The 18,333-nt window shown below is 35.9% G+C and overlaps 2 protein-coding genes across 6 annotated transcripts in view; both read left to right on the top strand.

Moving 5' to 3' along the window:
* The first annotated feature begins 824 nt into the window (after window positions 1-824).
* On the top strand, window positions 825-10,671 carry LOC138715671 (DNA polymerase alpha catalytic subunit-like). Its single transcript, XM_069848742.1, has 6 exons — window positions 825-998; window positions 1,620-1,793; window positions 2,371-2,503; window positions 8,176-8,426; window positions 9,732-9,851; window positions 10,469-10,671. The coding sequence occupies exons 2-6, from the start codon at window positions 1,629-1,631 to the stop codon at window positions 10,658-10,660; spliced, it is 861 nt and encodes a 286-aa protein (XP_069704843.1). The 5' UTR covers window positions 825-998; window positions 1,620-1,628; the 3' UTR covers window positions 10,661-10,671.
* Window positions 10,672-11,735: 1,064 nt separating this feature from the next.
* Window positions 11,736-18,333, top strand: part of LOC138715358 (uncharacterized protein CG3556-like) — a 99,168-nt gene continuing 92,570 nt past the window's right edge. The window contains exons 1-3 of one of the 5 annotated variants that reach the window (XM_069848184.1): window positions 11,736-12,036; window positions 13,267-13,407; window positions 15,253-15,352. The gene's annotated coding sequence lies outside the window, so the exon portion shown is untranslated. Of the gene's footprint in view, window positions 12,037-12,628; window positions 12,902-13,208; window positions 13,408-13,730; window positions 14,157-15,252; window positions 15,353-18,333 lie in introns of those variants that run through there. The other 4 variants (XM_069848185.1, XM_069848191.1, XM_069848189.1 and 1 more) reach the window with 4 other exon arrangements.

Raw genomic sequence — 18,333 nt, 5'->3', positions numbered from 1 at the left:
TAAATAAGTAATGTCCAACTAATAGATATTTATACAAAAGTTGGATATTTACAGTTAATAACTTACTAAATTGTCACATAAAATATTGGCCGCGATCAGTATGTTATGAATTAAAAAGATATCGCAACAATGAGTATCAATTATTCCTGACTGCATGATGCGTTGAGGAAGGTGGTAATGGATAGCCAACTTCACAAGGCCGAAAAAGTAAACTGGTGTGATTCTGTCTTCCGGTGACATTTGCATTAAAAGTAAATAAATAAATAGAAGTAACCTATAGGTAAATGAGAAGTACTGTGCTGTTGATATCAGTTATTTTTACTTCATTTACATACAGTATACATACCTTAAGGAAATGGAATGATTTTACTGGACATTATGATATCTTGGTACTACTGTAAAGTAGTGTGTTGATCGTCCTCGTCTCCTTGTGTGATTAAAAGATAATGCAGCAATAACCCCAAAATATCTGCATCTCATAGGAAGGGGAGAATCTCCATTGTGTGAGTGCCAACAACAGTTGGGAGAAATAAACCATATGTTCTTTCAATGTCAACTCCATAAACAATCCATAGACGAACTAATACACATCAGCCAAAAACTAGGATTGGGACCCTGGAAGATTCCAGAGATATTAGTCGAAAATGAAATCCAGATAGGAAAACTCTTATATACCCTCATGAAAATCTGTAAAATGAAAATATATATATATAAAAAAACACAGTCAGACTCTCAATATACTATGATATTACAGTGAAAATTGTGCTCACAAAACACGACGCCAAAATCGAATGAAAGAGAATCGATATAGCGTCAGAAAATAAAAGAAGAAGAAAGAAGAAGAAGATGTGATTAAAAGCGCGGACGCTCGGTGGGTGATATTTCAGTGAATGGTGAAGTGTTAACTTAATACATATCATACAAATATATCGTAATGTGTGTGTGGTGAAAAATTGGAAAATACATAGCTTCCAAGGAATTTCTTCGCGAGTTGAGAGGTTAGTTTAATGTTTATAATTATTATAAAACATATATGGCTCCTATGGCCTTGTAGTGGCAAAAAAAAAAAAAAACCGGACCGACGGAATAATCAAAATCCCCGAAATGAACTGCTGCGCATGCCGCCCGCATTCACAAGATAGCGAGTAATCTATTGAAATTGTTGTAGTTTCGACTGCTGACTTAGCCCATTTCGAAAGCCATTACAAAATAAGCTGGTAAAATTCATGTTCTGGGAATAATAAGTTAATTAAGTAGTAAAATATCGCTGCAATCGAAAAGTATTGGGAATAAATTTGAATAAGGAACAAAAAAAAAAGTTTCCTTCCCAGGCAGGATTCAACCACGAAAGTCTTAGTTACCAGTCTATCTTGGCTCTGGAGTGAACAAGGCTCTGAAGTCAGCTACAAGGGTCGGTCCGGTTTTTTTTGCCACTACTGTACATAAAAACGGAAATTCACTAATAATTCATGGCACCAAAAATAAGTAGTGGAAAAACCAAATACTAAGATACGGTTAATTTATTGATTCCTTCATAACATTATAGCTTGACTTCTTATGTTCATAAGGACTGCATTTTATTCATAACTAACATATAATAATGATGATGTTCATGGCAGCATTATGACATGAAAACGAAGACTGATAAAGAGGAAGAGGTGACCATGATGGATGTGTACAAAGAGTTCAATGAGAAGATAGCAGAAAGCCACAAAATCCTGCAGTTCAAATCCCGCAAAGTTGACGCAACTACGCATTTGATATTCCAGGAGTACCTAGAGGTTGTATACCCTGTAAGTAATGGGAAGGAAAGTTCTTTCCGTGACATTGATTCTTACATGAAAGGAGAATTAAAAGTAGTGGTTTCACAGAAAGATACACGAACAGACTGATCCAAATTTTGGCATCATTTCTAATGAGAAATGTTATTACTCATGGGTTTCATACAATTGTTGTGGAGATGTAATATAATACCAATTTGTAAAATCTTTCACAGCTCTGATTTAGCTTTTGTATGTTCACAGGTTGTCTCATGCTTGCTCAGGAGGGATTATGTATATAGACGAATCCAAAATTTTCAGTTTGCATAAATATTCAACAAGACAGACGTGTTCTATTTCTAAATTAACTGTTGCTACTTCTTTCCTTGGTTTAAATACGTTTTCCTTGCAAATTTTTTGTCCAGTGGTTCCTTCTCTTACCTTACACGAGTTTTGTGTAATAAAAGTAGTTTTATTGCATTTCATTTTTAATGTTATAATATATTATAATAACGACATTTTCTACTTAGAATACAAATTGGACTGAGAAATATTTCTGCATTAAGTGTAAAATGAACAACCATAACAAGCATTGATTGTTTATGTGCAGGCTAATCAGCCAATGGTACCAAGTGATCTGCAGGTCGAGGTATTCAGCCATGTGTTTGGCACCAATACAAGTGCACTGGAGTATTTACTGTGGGGCCTTGCTGGCTGGACCTGTCTGCTGGTGCAAAGTCGAGGTGCGTACCAAAGATTCAAAAGGGAGATGTCTGGGCTGGTATTTTTACTATTTAACATTTTCAATTAATACTCATGCTATAAATAGGGGTGTGATTTTTTAGTATTAACAATATACACGAAATGTGTTAAAAACTTAATTCTATGCATGGAACATGCAATTCCCTTAATGGAAGTACAAAATTAAGTGGAATATATCCGCGAAACTAATAGAAATCAATTAAATTACTTCAATAATCATGATATTTTCAATAAAAAGCAGATTTCGTGGAGAATTCGCACGAAAAAAGACTCTGTCTTTCAAACAAAACGTAAATTTTTTTTCGTTACAAGATATAGATGAACATTTCTATATATTTGACCCTTCAGCATTATGTGCCTGTGACATTTGGCGACAATGTATGCATAGTTTCAAGGACTACTTCCAGGGAACAGCGCAAGCAGACAATGGTCATTTCTCTTTCCCGCAACAACTGCCTTTCCATTTAACATGAAATAAGCATATTTTGGCTGTCTGAGAAAATTGCTCCAATGTCTGGTATTTTGAAAAGGCTTAAAAGATCTTTGCCTATATCTTGTCTCTTGAATGGATATTATGCTTTTATCCATTCTCATTTAATGTATATGTAATTTATTTGGGGACATAATAAGAAAACTGCTTTGAGACCTTTACAAATTATTCAAAATAGAGCTTTAAGAAATTTATTGGGTTTTCATTATTTGACTCCAGTTAAATATCTATATCAATTTTCTTTCGTTCTACCAGTTGAATCAATTATCAAATTAGGTGCTGCTATTTTCATGTACAAAGTTATTAACAATTTAATACATAATAATATTACATTTCAGTTTAATAAAGATGTACATAGGCCTACTTATTTAACAAGACAAAAAGACAATATATTTTTTTCTCAGCATAGCTCCGTAACTTATGGAATGAAAGGACTTAACCATTTTTAACAACTTTTAACCAACTTCCTTTAGAATATAAACTTTTACCAAATTGCCCGTGTTTTAATATGTTTTTGGGAAGATTATTTATTTTAATTCTCAGTTGATTTATTTATTTCATGGTTTAAAACTTTTTCTTCTTTCTGCCCAAAACTTTGTTATCTTACTATTTGTTCTTATTTTGCTTTCTTTCTTTCATACATTCTTGTGTTATTGTTTGTTTTCACAGAATGTGGTTTCATGACTTTACAATTACATTGTATAACATATGTATGTTCTTGTATAGCCCCTACATATGAGTTATACTCGTTGGGCCATACTCAATAAATTAAAAAAAAAAAAGCCAGTGCTGTCACCCCTCGCAGTCAAATGAAATTGAATTATGAATTTAATTAAATTACTGTACTTGGTTCACTCGTGAAACTTTATAAACTATACAAGACTCCATAATATGTCATCTACATGGGCAGGCTGAAGAGAGTGGAAGGAGTATATCTTTCAGAGAAAAAATTATGGAAAGTTTTCAACCCACAAACTAACTAAAGCTGAAGCTGCAAAGGTGGAAAAACAGGATGTACAAAAGACTCTAGTGACTTGCATGACATGTCCTTTAAAAATTCAATCAGCGAATCAGAAGATTCCTGAACCAGCTTATTCTCAACATCAAAATACGGAATTCCCAGCTGAATTGAATTCAAACATAGACATATGAATTTATTAAGAGAACTTCATATATCTTACCTTGTGCCTACATTCCAAATGTACAAAAATACATACGATTATTACCTTAAAAACCTAGAAATACACGATAATAAATCAAAGCAAGAGTGGTTTTGTTATCAAAAGTCGGAAATGAATTACAGTTCATGACCAACATTTCGTTGTTTCTTATTAGGACAGTTTTGTATTGTAAAAACTTCTTTCACTTCACACTAGTGGTGCTCCCATGGTGAAAGGGGTCAACCCCTCCCCTACCAAAAAAAAAAAAGGGAGAAAGAAGAAACTTTTTATTGCCGTGACATGACTGCAGGGTGCGAATTAAGATTTCTGATGAGGTAGGCATAGAATCCTAGATAGAGAATACCGTGCATAAAATTATTATTACCCTCATTCGATACAGCTCAACGCTTGGTCACACTGAGTTGCTTGTCTTGCATTTTGATCATAATAATAATAATAATAATAATAATAATAATAATAATAATAATAATAATAATATTCATGAACAGGCTTAAGATTATATATGTAATTCCTAAGTTATTGATTGTTGTCAGCTTGCCGGTGATGATAATACATCAATATTATTTTCTTTGCTTACTTTATAGCTACTTTATAAAGTATACTCGTATTAAAACAATTATATTATATAGAAGTTATCCCTGGCAGGGATATTAATATAAATTTATGAGAAGGGGATAACTTTTCAATGGGGAGAAATCCCCCCCCCCCATCCCCTCCGTTAATTCGCACCCTGCATGACTGTACCTATTATTGTGGAAAGTGTGTGATCTGTGAAATATTTACTGTACCACATTTTCTTAAATACCCTGCACACTTTTTTCCGAAATACACAAGTAAAAAATACGAGTGTGTGGCTTATTCGAAATGAAGTTGGCAACATTGCCCAATTTTCTTCCTGCACAATTCCTAAGATGGTAGCACTTGTCATTATTTTCCCATGTGGGTATTTCAATTCTTAACATTGTTAACCCTTCGTTACTCGCGTTAAATTTCGTAACGCCAGTACTCACCTGGATTACAATGGTAATCCACATTTGTTTTTGTTTGCAGACATGGTTTAAACATTGCAATTAGATTTAAATGTTAAGAAATATATTGTGTTCAGTTATTACAGTAATGAGAATGGATATGTTACGCATAACGGAACGTATTAAATATAAATATTAATAATGAAACGTATTATAGTACACAAATTGCATTCAAGTGACATGTTTACATAATGTTTCCACACTGGACGTGTCTATGAGTCATAATTTATTGTTGCACCATAGTTATGAGTTAGTTCACTATCATCTTAATTATGTAGGTTATCTAGAATTGTTGCTCATTCGCTGTTTGAAGGTCACCTGATCTCTTGATGTAAACTCTCCCACAGGAAACGCAAGTTCACTACTGCTGACCTTTGTTACGTCATATTTGATAACTAAATGCCTCACTCAGGGGTGTAGCAATGAAAAAATTCAGGGATGTAACAATCATTCACACTTCACATATAATATTTTACAGATGTTTTTGCAGTTCAGATTTAACGCACATGATAGCCTAATCTACATCTGATTCAATTATCTAAGTAGGCCTACGCATTTCTTCCATACAGTTCAAACAAATTACATGTTTAGTAAGTCAAAGAAAATGGAGGCCAGCGTCGTGAATTTCTGCTTACATCATAGGCTGAGCATAACTGTTCCAGGATTTTCACAGCACATTTAGTTCTATTATAAAATGATATTATTTCATGTTTCTAGCTGTCTCCCGTTTCCTCATCCATTGCCTTATCATAATGCATGGTTGATAATGCTAACAGTGTTTTTTTTTCTTTGGTACATACGAAATAATTGTGCAGCGTTCATTGAATCCAAACAATGTACTGTTAACTTGCCTGTCTTAGTAGTTGTGAAATGAGGAGGGATTTCTCTTTTGTTTTCTTTCTATGTTCCTACAAGTGTAATTTTGTCATTTTCTAGAAGATGTGTGAGTACACAGAGGTATGCTCATGAAACAGTTATCGGTGGTCACATTTCTTCCTGTTCCTTTGATGGGATGAACCAGCCTCTTCACCACTGCATGTGCACTGTTACTTCGGTGAAATGGACAGTCTGGTTGAATACCAGCATAAATTTCCAAGTTATGAGTGTAATATGTTTTCACATCCACCTTAGCAAAAATTTTGATCCAACATTTTGTTGGTTTAGTAGGTATATACTCTTCATGGGACATCGTCCTCTGAATGCAACCAACTGCTCGTCTATAGTTACATATTCGCTTGGACTACAGCACTTTTGTGAGTTCTGAACAAATAACTCTAATACTTCACGTATAGCAGCCAATTCATAAATTTCTTTCCTTTCCTTTTGTCATAAATGTTATCAAAGAGTAGACATCGTAACAAAAATTAGAATCTATTGTAGGTCATTGTCAGGTAAATTGACTCTATTCCTGTGCCATTTTTTATCCCATAGTTCTCTTACGTTCAGTCTTCCCGATTTCAAGGCGCCAGCAAAATACAAAATACCCAAGAGTGCCTCAATTTCTACGTCATTTGTTAATTTGCAATCTCTGTCACGTCCGTAATTACGCTTCACTTTTTCAATACAAATATTAGTACCCTTACAATTACATTGATTATTGTCTGATCAATAAAGCAGTCAAAACTCTCTGTGTGTGTCCGCGCAATTCTTGCAGCCCTTTTAGGGCTCGATAAATGAATCACTATATTTTGTGCTCGTCTTCTCCCTCGTTGAGCTGCTGGTTCTTCCTGCCAAATTGTAGTCTTTTTTTCTATCCGTATAGCAGTTTCCATCATTTATAGACATTAGTCTTTCATCATCATCATCATCATCATCATCATCATCATCATCATCATCATCATCATTGTCTTCTTCTGAATTAGAATCGTGAACTTCATTCTAAAGATCTCCCCTGTTGCTTTCATCATCACTTTCATTTTCAATGCCATCATCCATATCTTCATTCAGCCATTTGCAAATGTTGTTTGTAGTTTCCGTACCCATTGGAGCAAACTGCGAAGAGGATGGAACGATGTCACACATTTTTTCATAAACTTACTGCATTGCATCACTTATAACCATATTAAAAACTATTTCACTTACCTGAACAAAAAACTGACGTCAGTACTCGCGTGGATTACAATGGTAATCCACTCGGAAAAATTGTGCATCACTTTATAAAACTTCGTATAACTTTCCAAAGGGTTGCGACAAATACGTCTAAACACCAGTAATGCCTCACTTAGACTGTGACGAGAAATTGCATTGACGCTCAACTACGCAGTGCTGCAGGCAGTGACGTAATAGAGGATTAAATATCAGTGGATTACTATTGTAATCCACGCGAGTACTGAAGGGTTAAATGGCATTTGATTAACATTATGTGTGTCAGAATAAAGTTCAAGTGTATAGTTTGTGCGTCTTATATTTTCAATGGATCCTTCTCCCTTTTGTTGAAAGATGTGAGTAGTAGTTAGTTCCATTGTAAACCATAAATAGAATGTGTAAACATTTTGGTACTCAGAAGTTTCACTATATTTTTGTGGTGGTAATGTTGATAGAAGTTTCATTCTAGTCCACAAATAAAATTAATAATACTTTTAACATCATTTTATGTTAGTAGTGCAGATAGACATTCCACTCTTTTCCATGAATGTAATATATTACCTTCAGTACTGTATCTAGAATTTTCATATAATTTTATGGTGGCAGTGTCGATACTTACTTACTTACAAATGGCTTTTAAGGAACCCAAAGGTTCGTTGCCGCCCTCACATAAGCCCGCCAGTGGTCCCTATCCTGTGCAAGATTAATCCAGTCTCTATCATCATACCCCACCTCCCTCAAATCCATTGTAATATTATCCTCCCATCTACGTCTCGGCCTCCCTAAAGGTCTTTTGATAGTAATTTTATTTTTCTGTACCTGAAATTTTCACTTAATTGCTATTGTGACATTTGCGCATGATGTTGCAGCCTTCACGAGACCATCACACATGGCCTGGCCATTTGACTTCAATGCTGCATCATCACGCTACCTCTCCACAAAGCTGGAGAGGATGGATACAGAACAACCCCTTCCGGGCTTCTTCCTGGCCAAGCTAGACCCTGACCTGATCATGGGTCACGACTTCATGGCTATGGGCTGGCACCGCATGAATGTTAACAAGATTCCACAGTGGTCCAAGCTTGGCAGACTGCGTAGAGCCAACATACAGACCAAGAAGGTGTGTGAACTAATTGGTTTCGTTTGCTGTACTATTGGCTGTTATTCTGTTATTACATGGGACAGGAAAGAAACTAATGCAGCAATAATTTATTTTAAAGATTACTTTACTATAAAATAGCTTCAAAGGGTTTCAATCAATCAATCCAATCAATCAGTCTTCTTAATGTATCCAGCTGTTTGCTGATAACATAAAGTCCACTGTAGTCTATTCAGTTGTTTTTCACGAGAAATGAATATTTTGATCAGTGTTCACTATAGATGCCTGTTGCTATAGTCCTGACGCTGTTATTTCCGGCGTGACTCTGCCTCTTTGCTTACGTCTTAGAAAGTGAAGGCTCTATAAAGTCTAGGTAGGTATTATCATTAGCCATTTTTGTTCTTACGTTGCCGAGCTACCATACGAGGAATCTATTTGCAACACCGTTAAACATTATCATGTCGTAACTCCTATGATAATAAATCAAACGCAATGTAATTCAGCAAATAATTGAGCAGCAAATAACGTCTTCGTGTGCTTTCTGCGAACGCCAACTAAAGAGCTAAAATGGCGGGCGATTATATTAACTATTTATCGAGCCTTAAGAAATGAATCAGCGAATCACAATACGCACACGTTTAAATGTAGCTGACCTGCAACTCGATTGGCTGCCGGAAATTAGAGCGACGGGACTTTAGTAGCCAGAGTTGGGGTGTAGTCAATATATACTGGAGGGCTGTGTCTTCTGCAACTGGTACTGATGATTTTAATTTACTTCTTTTGTGGTTTATGGATGGACAGTATAGAAGAATGTGTTCCAGATCTTCATCATGATTATTACACCACAGACAAGTAGGATTATCAGAAAAGGTTTCAAATGTGGTGAAATGTATGTGGGGGGGGGGAGGGGGAACCTGCTTCTTATTTTTATTGGAATTGCGATATTTTCATGCCTCTGCACATATGCTTTCTGTCATAGAGTCCATCCTCTTCATGTATTTTCTGAGTGATATCATCTGCCCCAGATTATTGATATCAAACTGATATTAACCATTTGGTGCCCACAAAGTATACACTCATGATTTCTATGATAGAGCTCATTCTAATCATGTGTTTTCTGAGTTGTATTATATCCCCGGGATGTATGTTTAATTCTGTCAATATATAAATTCATGTACTGGAGCCATTTCCTGTGTTAAATTTAACAAGGAAAACGAGATTTTGTCTTTCTTGCACTATTGATAAAGCACAGAGATGAGTGGATCATCACTCACGAATATGGTATCATAATTTTATTCTTTTAAATATAATTTATCATGTTTGTAGGGACGCACATTCAACCTGGAGAAGAATGTGATGTGTGGCCGTCTTGTGTGTGATGTGAAGATATCTGCCAAAGAGTTGATCCGCTCCAGGAGTTATGATTTGGGTGCACTCTGTGAGAATGTAAGACTGTTCACCAACACAATAATTAGTTGTTTAATGACTCTTTTCAATTGTAAAGACTGTATAGCTTAAGTGAAATGCTACATTTGGGGTAAATGTTCTTAATTTTTGCTTTCTCATTATACGGAATATACAGTGTTCGAAAATTTCTTGGTAATGCAAGTTTTAAACTTTCCTCATACTAGAAAAGTGGTTTTTGGCATACTGTCTACACTGATCTCATAAATTACCTATATTGATTGGGTATTCATATTCAATATCTAAGACTCAGTTTGAGAGTGATGGATGCAAAACAATTTTTAGTAAAAGGTTAATCAACCTATTTTTGAAATCAAAAATGCAGTGGCTCTCAACTTCAAGAATCATCAAATGGTTACCTCTGTAATTTTTTGTATTACCGTATTTTCTTGAATCCTACAAATTTTTATAATGTATTTCTACTGGAGCATTAATCCATTGAAACTGAATTTACCTCACTTGACTTTATATTAAGATGTGCTACTAAAAAAATGTTTGCAATGGGAAAATAATGTAACAGCAAAATAGTTTTCGTTTGAAATAGATGGAGGCTCTTAAAAGGTCTGAGTACGATGCTGTATGCATTTTTTTGTAACCAGGTGTTGCACGTGAAAGAAGAAGAACAGGCTGAGGTGACCATTGATGAAGTGAAACATCTGTATGGGGCATCACAGTCACTTCTGCAGCTCATCTCCTGCACTATGCAGGATGCTGCTTACATCATCCGACTCATGTGTGAGCTCAACATGATGCCCCTTGCTCTTCAGATTACAAACATTGCTGGTATGTAGAGATCAAATCAGTGTGCTACATAAAGGTACGGTCGCACGTCGCTACATTTGCTGTGCAACTTTTGTACTGCAGCTGTAAAAGTTGTGTGTCATGTTGGCACATAAACCAAAAGTAGCACGCTGCACGCTATATTTCATGCTGCACAACCCGAGCACTGCAAAAGTTGCAACTGGAGGTTGCGAGTCTGTTCACACACAAGGCGCTACTTTTGCAGCCACAGTCTAGCTGCAGCTTTTCATCTCCATGTTGACTTTTCAATATACATTTTGTGGTTATGTTCGCATTAAAGTTTCGGGTTATGAAACTAATGCGATACCTTACTTACCTATTATTTGCTTTTCTGTCCTAACTAGTATTCAGAAATTGGCATTATTTTTACTTTAAAGTTATTAAAAAACGCCTTTATACTTAAATGATAACCAAGTAACCAATGTTGGCAACTCTCCTGTTGGAAACCATGCTACGGAAAATTAAAAAAAAGGAATTATATCTTCAGTAAATATACTCTGACTGTGTTGTACATTTAGTAATTGTTACAAAGCATTTATTTTCATCACATTAAAATATATCCAAACAATAAAAAGTATCGTTGACACATTTGGGTGGCAACACTGGTTGCAACTGCTGCACAAGTTTCAACAAAATTGGTATCAAAAATGCTGCAGCTGCAACCTTGAGAACCCTGTTCATATATCGCTACTTTTAAGCTGCGCACAGCATGAAAAGGTAGCAGGCAGCAGGTTCGGCTTTGAAGCTGGGTACATGGTTCTAATGAAGTACATTGGTAGCAACATAAAACATGGGGGCATAAGATAGTTACTACTGTTATAAATTCACTTCAATTAAAGTCCCCAATTAAAAAAAAAGTTTGGCAGCCGCTACTTTTTGGGTTGCATCATTGTTCACATATCACAGTACAAGAGTTGCGCAGTTTTTTGTACTGCAGCGCTGCAAAAGTAGCGATGTGTGACCGTACCTTAACTGATTATCTAATTGGGCACGAGGCAGAGAATTTAATTTGTGATGTAATCATACGCAGGTAATGTGATGTCACAAACACTGAAGGGTGGACGCTCAGAGAAAAATGAATTCCTGCTGCTGCATGCCTTCACTGAAAAAAACTTCATCGTACCTGACAAGTAGTAAGCCAAGGAGCAGGTGGACGAATTCGACATGGATGAATCAGCTGTTCAAAAGAAAGGACGCAGTGGAAAGAGGAAACCAGCATACACAGGGGGTCTCGTGTTGGAGCCACGCAAGGGGTTCTGTGACAAACTGATCCTGCTCACTGTATCCCAGTATCATCCAGGAATACAACTTCTGCTTCACTACGATCAGTCTGGGAAGAGTGGCATCAAAAGGCAATGAGGATGAGGTGTAGTGTATCTCACAGAGAAAACTAGGATAAAGTTGTACCACTCTGAGGAACAATCCATTTTTATGAAGTGCCTCCTCCCCTTCCCCCCATTGGCAGAGCTCTTAACTTGTCGTTATTATTCAATTTTTTTGACAGGAATTGATTACGAAAAATGTCACGAAGGTGATACATATTTTATTATTATTCAGCAGCTAGTATCAAGCAAATTTACGTCCTAACCTCACTTAATTTATGTTGTCCTACAGGGTTATTACAAGATTCTCATTCTAATGAAGTCTTCCTGATAGCCTGGAAGTGTTGTATGACCTTTCTGCGCTATACAAGAATATTGAATTGTACTATAGTTACTGTGCAGTAGTACTGTTGTAGTTGAGGACCCTACTATAAAAAGATAGAAAATAAAATACAATAAAATAGCGAATTGGTTCGTTGGAGAGGTGTGGGCATAATATTTTTTCTGGAGTATTTGAGAGTTATTCAGAAGTCCATGAAACATTACAAAAATTCACCACTAATAACTAAGCACGGATACCAAATTTTATTATACTGAAATAGAGGTAAACTAACCAAGTTTATTTATTTATTTATTTATTTATTTATTTTTTACATATTTCACAAATGCTCAATGTGTCGATTTTTGCAGATATGGCAAATATCTGTGTGATAATCCATTTCTTCCTATGTGTATGTCTACGAGAATCACAGCTGTGGTGATACGTTTGCGAAGATCTTGAAGATTAGCGGGGAGTGGAAGCACAAAGACAAAGCTCCGCAAGAGAAAGTCACACAGTTAAATCTGGGGACCAAGGTGGTCACTGAATTAACGTGTCATCTTGTCCCATGTGCTCTATCCATCTTTGTGGTAAATTTTGATTGAGATATCCTCGCATGCCTTTTCAGTAATGAATTGGACGGCCGTCTTGTTCAAAGGTGTAATCATTACCCTGTCTTTATTCAGCTGTGGCATCATCCAGTTTTCCAACATGTCCATATAAATCCAGAATTTTTCATATCATTTCTTGATACTGTAGAAAACAGATGCTGACTTCTGGAATTATTTTCGAAATCATCGCTGTACAATCATAATGGATGAGGTTCTTGCATATTTCAACACAAAATGACTGCTCACATTTACTGAATGCCATATTTGTTACTATTGACCCCTGGTGGCAAAGCATGGTAACTATGCACGTGAACTGCATTTTTCTGTACTGAAATGTGTTACAGAATGAAATTCAAGTTGAACTTCCCAGCCCAGGACTGGAACCTGGGATCCTTCCAACAGAAATCCGCAAGTTGGTTGAGAGTAGACGTGAAGTCAAGAAGCTGATGAAAGCACCAGAGCTCTCATCGGACTTGAAAATGCAGGTGAGAACCTGATGAACATGATTCTGTTGTGACTGATTTTTACTGAATTTGCACAATGTATAATGAATTACATTACTGTAAAATAATATTATTACTGGATACTGTTAATATTGGATACTAACACAGTTGTTATGATAGACTTTTTTTATAGATTTATAAATTCTCCTAAATTCCAATTAAAATTTTTACAGGAAAAAAATATAGTGTCACGAAATTGACACATGTTTTTCAATTACAGTGAAACCTCTCCTTACGGACACCCCCAAGATACGGATACTCCTCATATACAGACAGATTTTTATGTCCCAACTGAATCAATCAATCAATCAATCAATCTTCTTAATGTATCCAGCAGTTTGCTGACAACATAAAGTCCACTTTAGTCCACTGTAGTATGTCCCAACTGAAAAAATATAGAAATAATGATAAATTTAACTCTCGTTTACGGACACTCAGACACGGACACGGACAGCTGTTTCACAGTCCTACAGCTTGCTTTACCTCCTGACTGGGGACAGAACTTGGATTTCAAGACCTAATGTGTTACAAAAATGGAAAACTTGGTTTTGAGAACTGTACAGAAATTCCTTAACATGAAGGAAGACAATAAGGGTCTTGTAGGCTATCCCTAGTTCAGCTAGCTGACCCTTGTTAGCTGGAAGCGGGTGGATAAACAAAGTCATAAAATTTAACCTGTCTGATGGGTCCAGGTTTCCACGATCGTGAAATTGTATTCAACACATGATAAGGTTAGTAGGATTATTCTCTTCACTTCAGTCATTTGTTCGGTTTCGAGAGACATGGTACCTGAATGTAAAAGTTAAGTTGAAAACTGTAAATTACAATACTGTATAACTAATTGATTAACTAGCGGACTTACTCGTGTTAATTATGTAAGATTTGTGCGGCTTACATAATTAACATGAGTAAGTCCGCTAGTTAATCAATTAATTATATTCAAGTGTTAAAAGTAGTGTACGCAAGATTCAAAATGGACTGGATAATTGTTGTTGACCTAGAATAAAATTGTATAGCACTGTACTGAATTTTTCTTTTTCGGACTTATCAGCTGTAGTTCAAAGTTGCAAGAATTTAGTATAGTATATTATATTTAGAATTAAACTACAGTAATACATTTCATTTACAGCGTGAAGGGATACATAATGCATATTATAAATTTGCTGTAAGATTGGGGAGCCTCCCTCCCAATAAAGGACACCCCCCCCAGATGCGGACAGATTGTTACGTCCCTTCGATGTCTGTAAATGAGAAGTTTCACTGTATACATTTTATATTTTCATAACAGTTCAGTTCCTTTGTTATGTTTCAAATTATATTACCGCTTGTAGTTTATCTTCTTGGACTGTTTTTTGAAAGTCATTCATAAATGAAATCATTGACTATGCAATCAAATAAGATGAACTTTTATTTTCTATATTGTATGTAACAAGGAGCTGCTTTTCACTAAGAGTAGTGGCTATGCCTGAATTAGCTTGATGAGATTTGGGGAACCATTATAGAGTTTGACTAAGTTTGCAGCAAAAATGAGAAATAATTCTCCATATGTTAATTAATTTCTCCGAGAGTAGGATCTCTGGGGACTTTCTGTACAGCTGTCTTCATTTTATGCAAGAAACAAGAATAAAAAAAGTTTAATCTAATTTCGACTTCATCACAATTTGCTATTTTATTTTCTAACTTTTTGTAGTAGGGTTCTCAACTACAACATACTACTGGACAGTAACGTTTTTACTAAAAATTATTATATTAAATATAGAATTCAGTATTCTGTATTATTTTCGAAATACTGTGAAACTCAGTTGGTATTCAAACTGCCTGTTTCAGTATAATATTCGTCAGATGGCACTGAAGTTGACTGCCAATAGAATGTACAGTTGTCTGGGATTCTCATTCTACGTGAAGCCACTAGCATCACTAATCACAGGTGTGTAGCATGTTTACCTTAACTTGATGACATGCAGAAAGAAACCAGTTCACGAAGTTTAAGCCGAACCAAATGTATAACTTTATTTCTTTACATTAATGTAATCTCTATGTCACCTTTTCTTATAGAATTGAACTGATATTTGTAAAAGTGTTTGATATGAAATTTGGTTTAAGTTTCCTTTACATTTGTTGGTCTCTAGTCTTTCTTGCACAGATCCATTTATGCATACTACCCTTACAGAATGATGTCAGCAACCCTACAAACATGCATCTAGTATCACATAATTGAACAATAGATGTGAGAATTCATTAATATATATTATGTTGCAATGAAAGCATCCAGTGAAAATAACTTTGTTAGGTTAATGTGACTAGAACTATAGTCAGTGATTAAACGACCTAAATTTCTCACTCATTTTTTTCGTATTGTATTTGACTACCAGTGTTGGATGAGTATGTGTAAAATGCAATTAAGATTCACTGTGAACTGATGTACAGGTGTTTCTGAAAATGAACTGCAAAATGATTTGCTATGTTTATAGCAATTAAAATTTAATTACCTTACCTTTTATAATTAAATGATCTGATTTATTTCTGCAGAATTATACAGGGTATTTCAGAAGTAATGTTAAAAAATTAAGGATGAGAAGTAAAAACGAAAAGAAGCAAAAAAGTTCCAGTAAACATAGGTTCGCAAATTAACCCTTTACGAGATAATGCCTTTTTTTTGCTGCTTGGGACTGCCAGTGAACCGAGCACCTGGACATGGTTAAATACAAAATTCATGTTTTGTACTCTTCCTTCTAAGTGTGAGGTGATATATAAATAGACGATATCATAAACAGTGGATGGGTAATTGAGGATCTGTACCTAGATCACTGGATTTAAATTCTTTGGATTTTTGTGTGTGGGGTTATGCAAAAAGCCTTGTTTACACAATTGACATCACCACACCTGAAGAATTGCAGCATCGGATTGTAGATGTCTTCCAGAAAATGAAGAATGGTCAAACTGCTTGAGCACGTTCTTGGATCTTTGCGGAGAAAACTAGACAGATGCATTCAAGCGCATGGTCAGCATTTTGAATACCTGCTGTAAAATTATTCAGTATCATGTTCATACTGTACTGTATCTTGTTTACCTACAAACTTTACTGTTGTTCAAACAAAAAAGTTTATTTTGTGTGTGTTTAATTAGATTTCTATGGTGTTGAAGCCAAAATTATGAATTTTATTGTCTCGTGATTGATAAATAAAATTGAATTATCATTGCTTTTGCTAGAATTAGTACTTAGTAATCAGCGGGCCCCAACCAGCACAAAATGGCATTATCTCATAAACAGTTAATTTGTGGATCCATGTTTACTGGAATTTTTTGCTTCTCTTCGTTTTTACTTTGCATCCCTAAATTTTTTACCATCACTTTTGAAACATTCTGTATATGGATATACTGTATGTGGTATATGTGCAGTTAACACTAAATAATGGTTTCTGTAAAATTATCTTTAATATATCTTGGGAGTCAGTGTTCACAAAGTTTGTATCATTTCCAAAGCACATAGGATGGGTCTGTTCTATACAGGATTGTCAGATGTCTCAACATGCTTGGATTTTTATTTTGCATGAAAAGAGCTCCTTGTATTGAGAATTATTGTGGTAGAATATCGTAGTATAAGTATGGAAACTTAATACTCCCTCTGTCCCATAACAATTGTCCGGTATGCTTTTATTTCTTGTCCCATAATAATTGTCCGATGTCCATAATTTTACACTGACGTTAACATAGGAGCAAAATGAAACACATGAATGAGTAATATAACTGTATTACTCTAGAATCAGTGCAAAATTGTCACTCAATTAGCAAAAGAAAAAAATTATTAGTCCGGGATCTGTATAAATTGGCCAATCGTTGAGCCAAAAAAAGAACATGAATACTACTTGTACAACTTTATGGCTCCAGGATCAGTACAAATTGGCTAGTCAATGAGCCGAAAATAAATACTCCTAGGAGTGCAACTTTATTAACTCCAGGAGTAGTACAAATTGACCAAGAAGTGAAACAAAGAAAAACATTCTCCTACGAGTAAAGACGAAAAAACTGCCTGTTAGACCAGGAAGGTTGTCATTCTAACAGCTTGCCTAGAACCACAGACCTATTGCTGCAGTGCTACTGTAGCCTCGTCGTAAATGTTTCGAGGACACTGCAAGCGAGATGGCAGGATGTTGAGGTGGTCCAGGTGCCCCTTTTGCATATGGGGAATCTTGTTGTTGTTCCCGTCATTGACTTTTATTATTTCAGTGAGATTGGACTCCATTGTTGAGCTTGTCGCGTGTCAGCTGAGAGAAAGCTGTTTCAATGGCGGCGATCAACTCCTCAATAGTTTGTGGAGCTGCCTGATGCTGGAGAGACTGAATTGCCCGGAAGTACCCCAGATCTAAAACATTCGTATTCAGATTGTTTGGCGGTTGGCACACGAGTTCTAAAGTGATTCCACTGGCTGCTGCAGCATCCATCCAGGTGCGGTCATTGGGAGCAATATGCGGACGCGCATTGTCCTGCTGAACTGACACCTGAATTCTCCCTGTGCGCGGTCCAGGAGGCCATTTTGCATTTATTGCTGGGATTAATTTGGTGATGGGCATGAATCCACTTTCCAAAGATTGCCTCCCCCGTTGCCAAATGCAGCGTGCTGTTCTTTTACTGACATGAAATTTCTCGGCCGCACCTGTTATGGCACCTTTCTTCACTATGTCAGCCATAGTGTTTTTCAACAAAAACTCCTATACCGCCTGCCGTTCACTGTCTGTAAGGTTCTTGCTACCCCTGTCATTCACTACCGCCAGTTGTGTTCCCAGAATGTTCATGTCTGTTCAAACGTACGTACTCACTGCAGGAGTATGCTCTACTAACGATTTCCAGCTTGCTTCGCTACAATTGTTTGTATATAGTGACACACCGGTGAGTTGAAAACCAATACCC

The sequence above is a fragment of the Periplaneta americana genome, chromosome 15 (genome assembly GCF_040183065.1).
Source record: "Periplaneta americana isolate PAMFEO1 chromosome 15, P.americana_PAMFEO1_priV1, whole genome shotgun sequence".
Taxonomy (NCBI): domain Eukaryota; kingdom Metazoa; phylum Arthropoda; class Insecta; order Blattodea; family Blattidae; genus Periplaneta; species Periplaneta americana.
Note: the sequence above shows the minus strand (reverse complement) of the source record. Positions and strands in the feature narration are given on the sequence as shown.

Coding starts and splice junctions, on each gene's coding strand:
- LOC138715671 (XM_069848742.1), top strand. CDS start 1,629: ATGAAAACGAAGACTGATAAAGAGGAAGAGGTGACCATGATGGATGTG. Junction 2,504..8,175: donor TCTGCTGGTGCAAAGTCGAG/GTGCGTACCAAA, acceptor ATGATGTTGCAG/CCTTCACGAGACCATCACAC. Junction 8,427..9,731: donor CCAACATACAGACCAAGAAG/GTGTGTGAACTA, acceptor TCATGTTTGTAG/GGACGCACATTCAACCTGGA.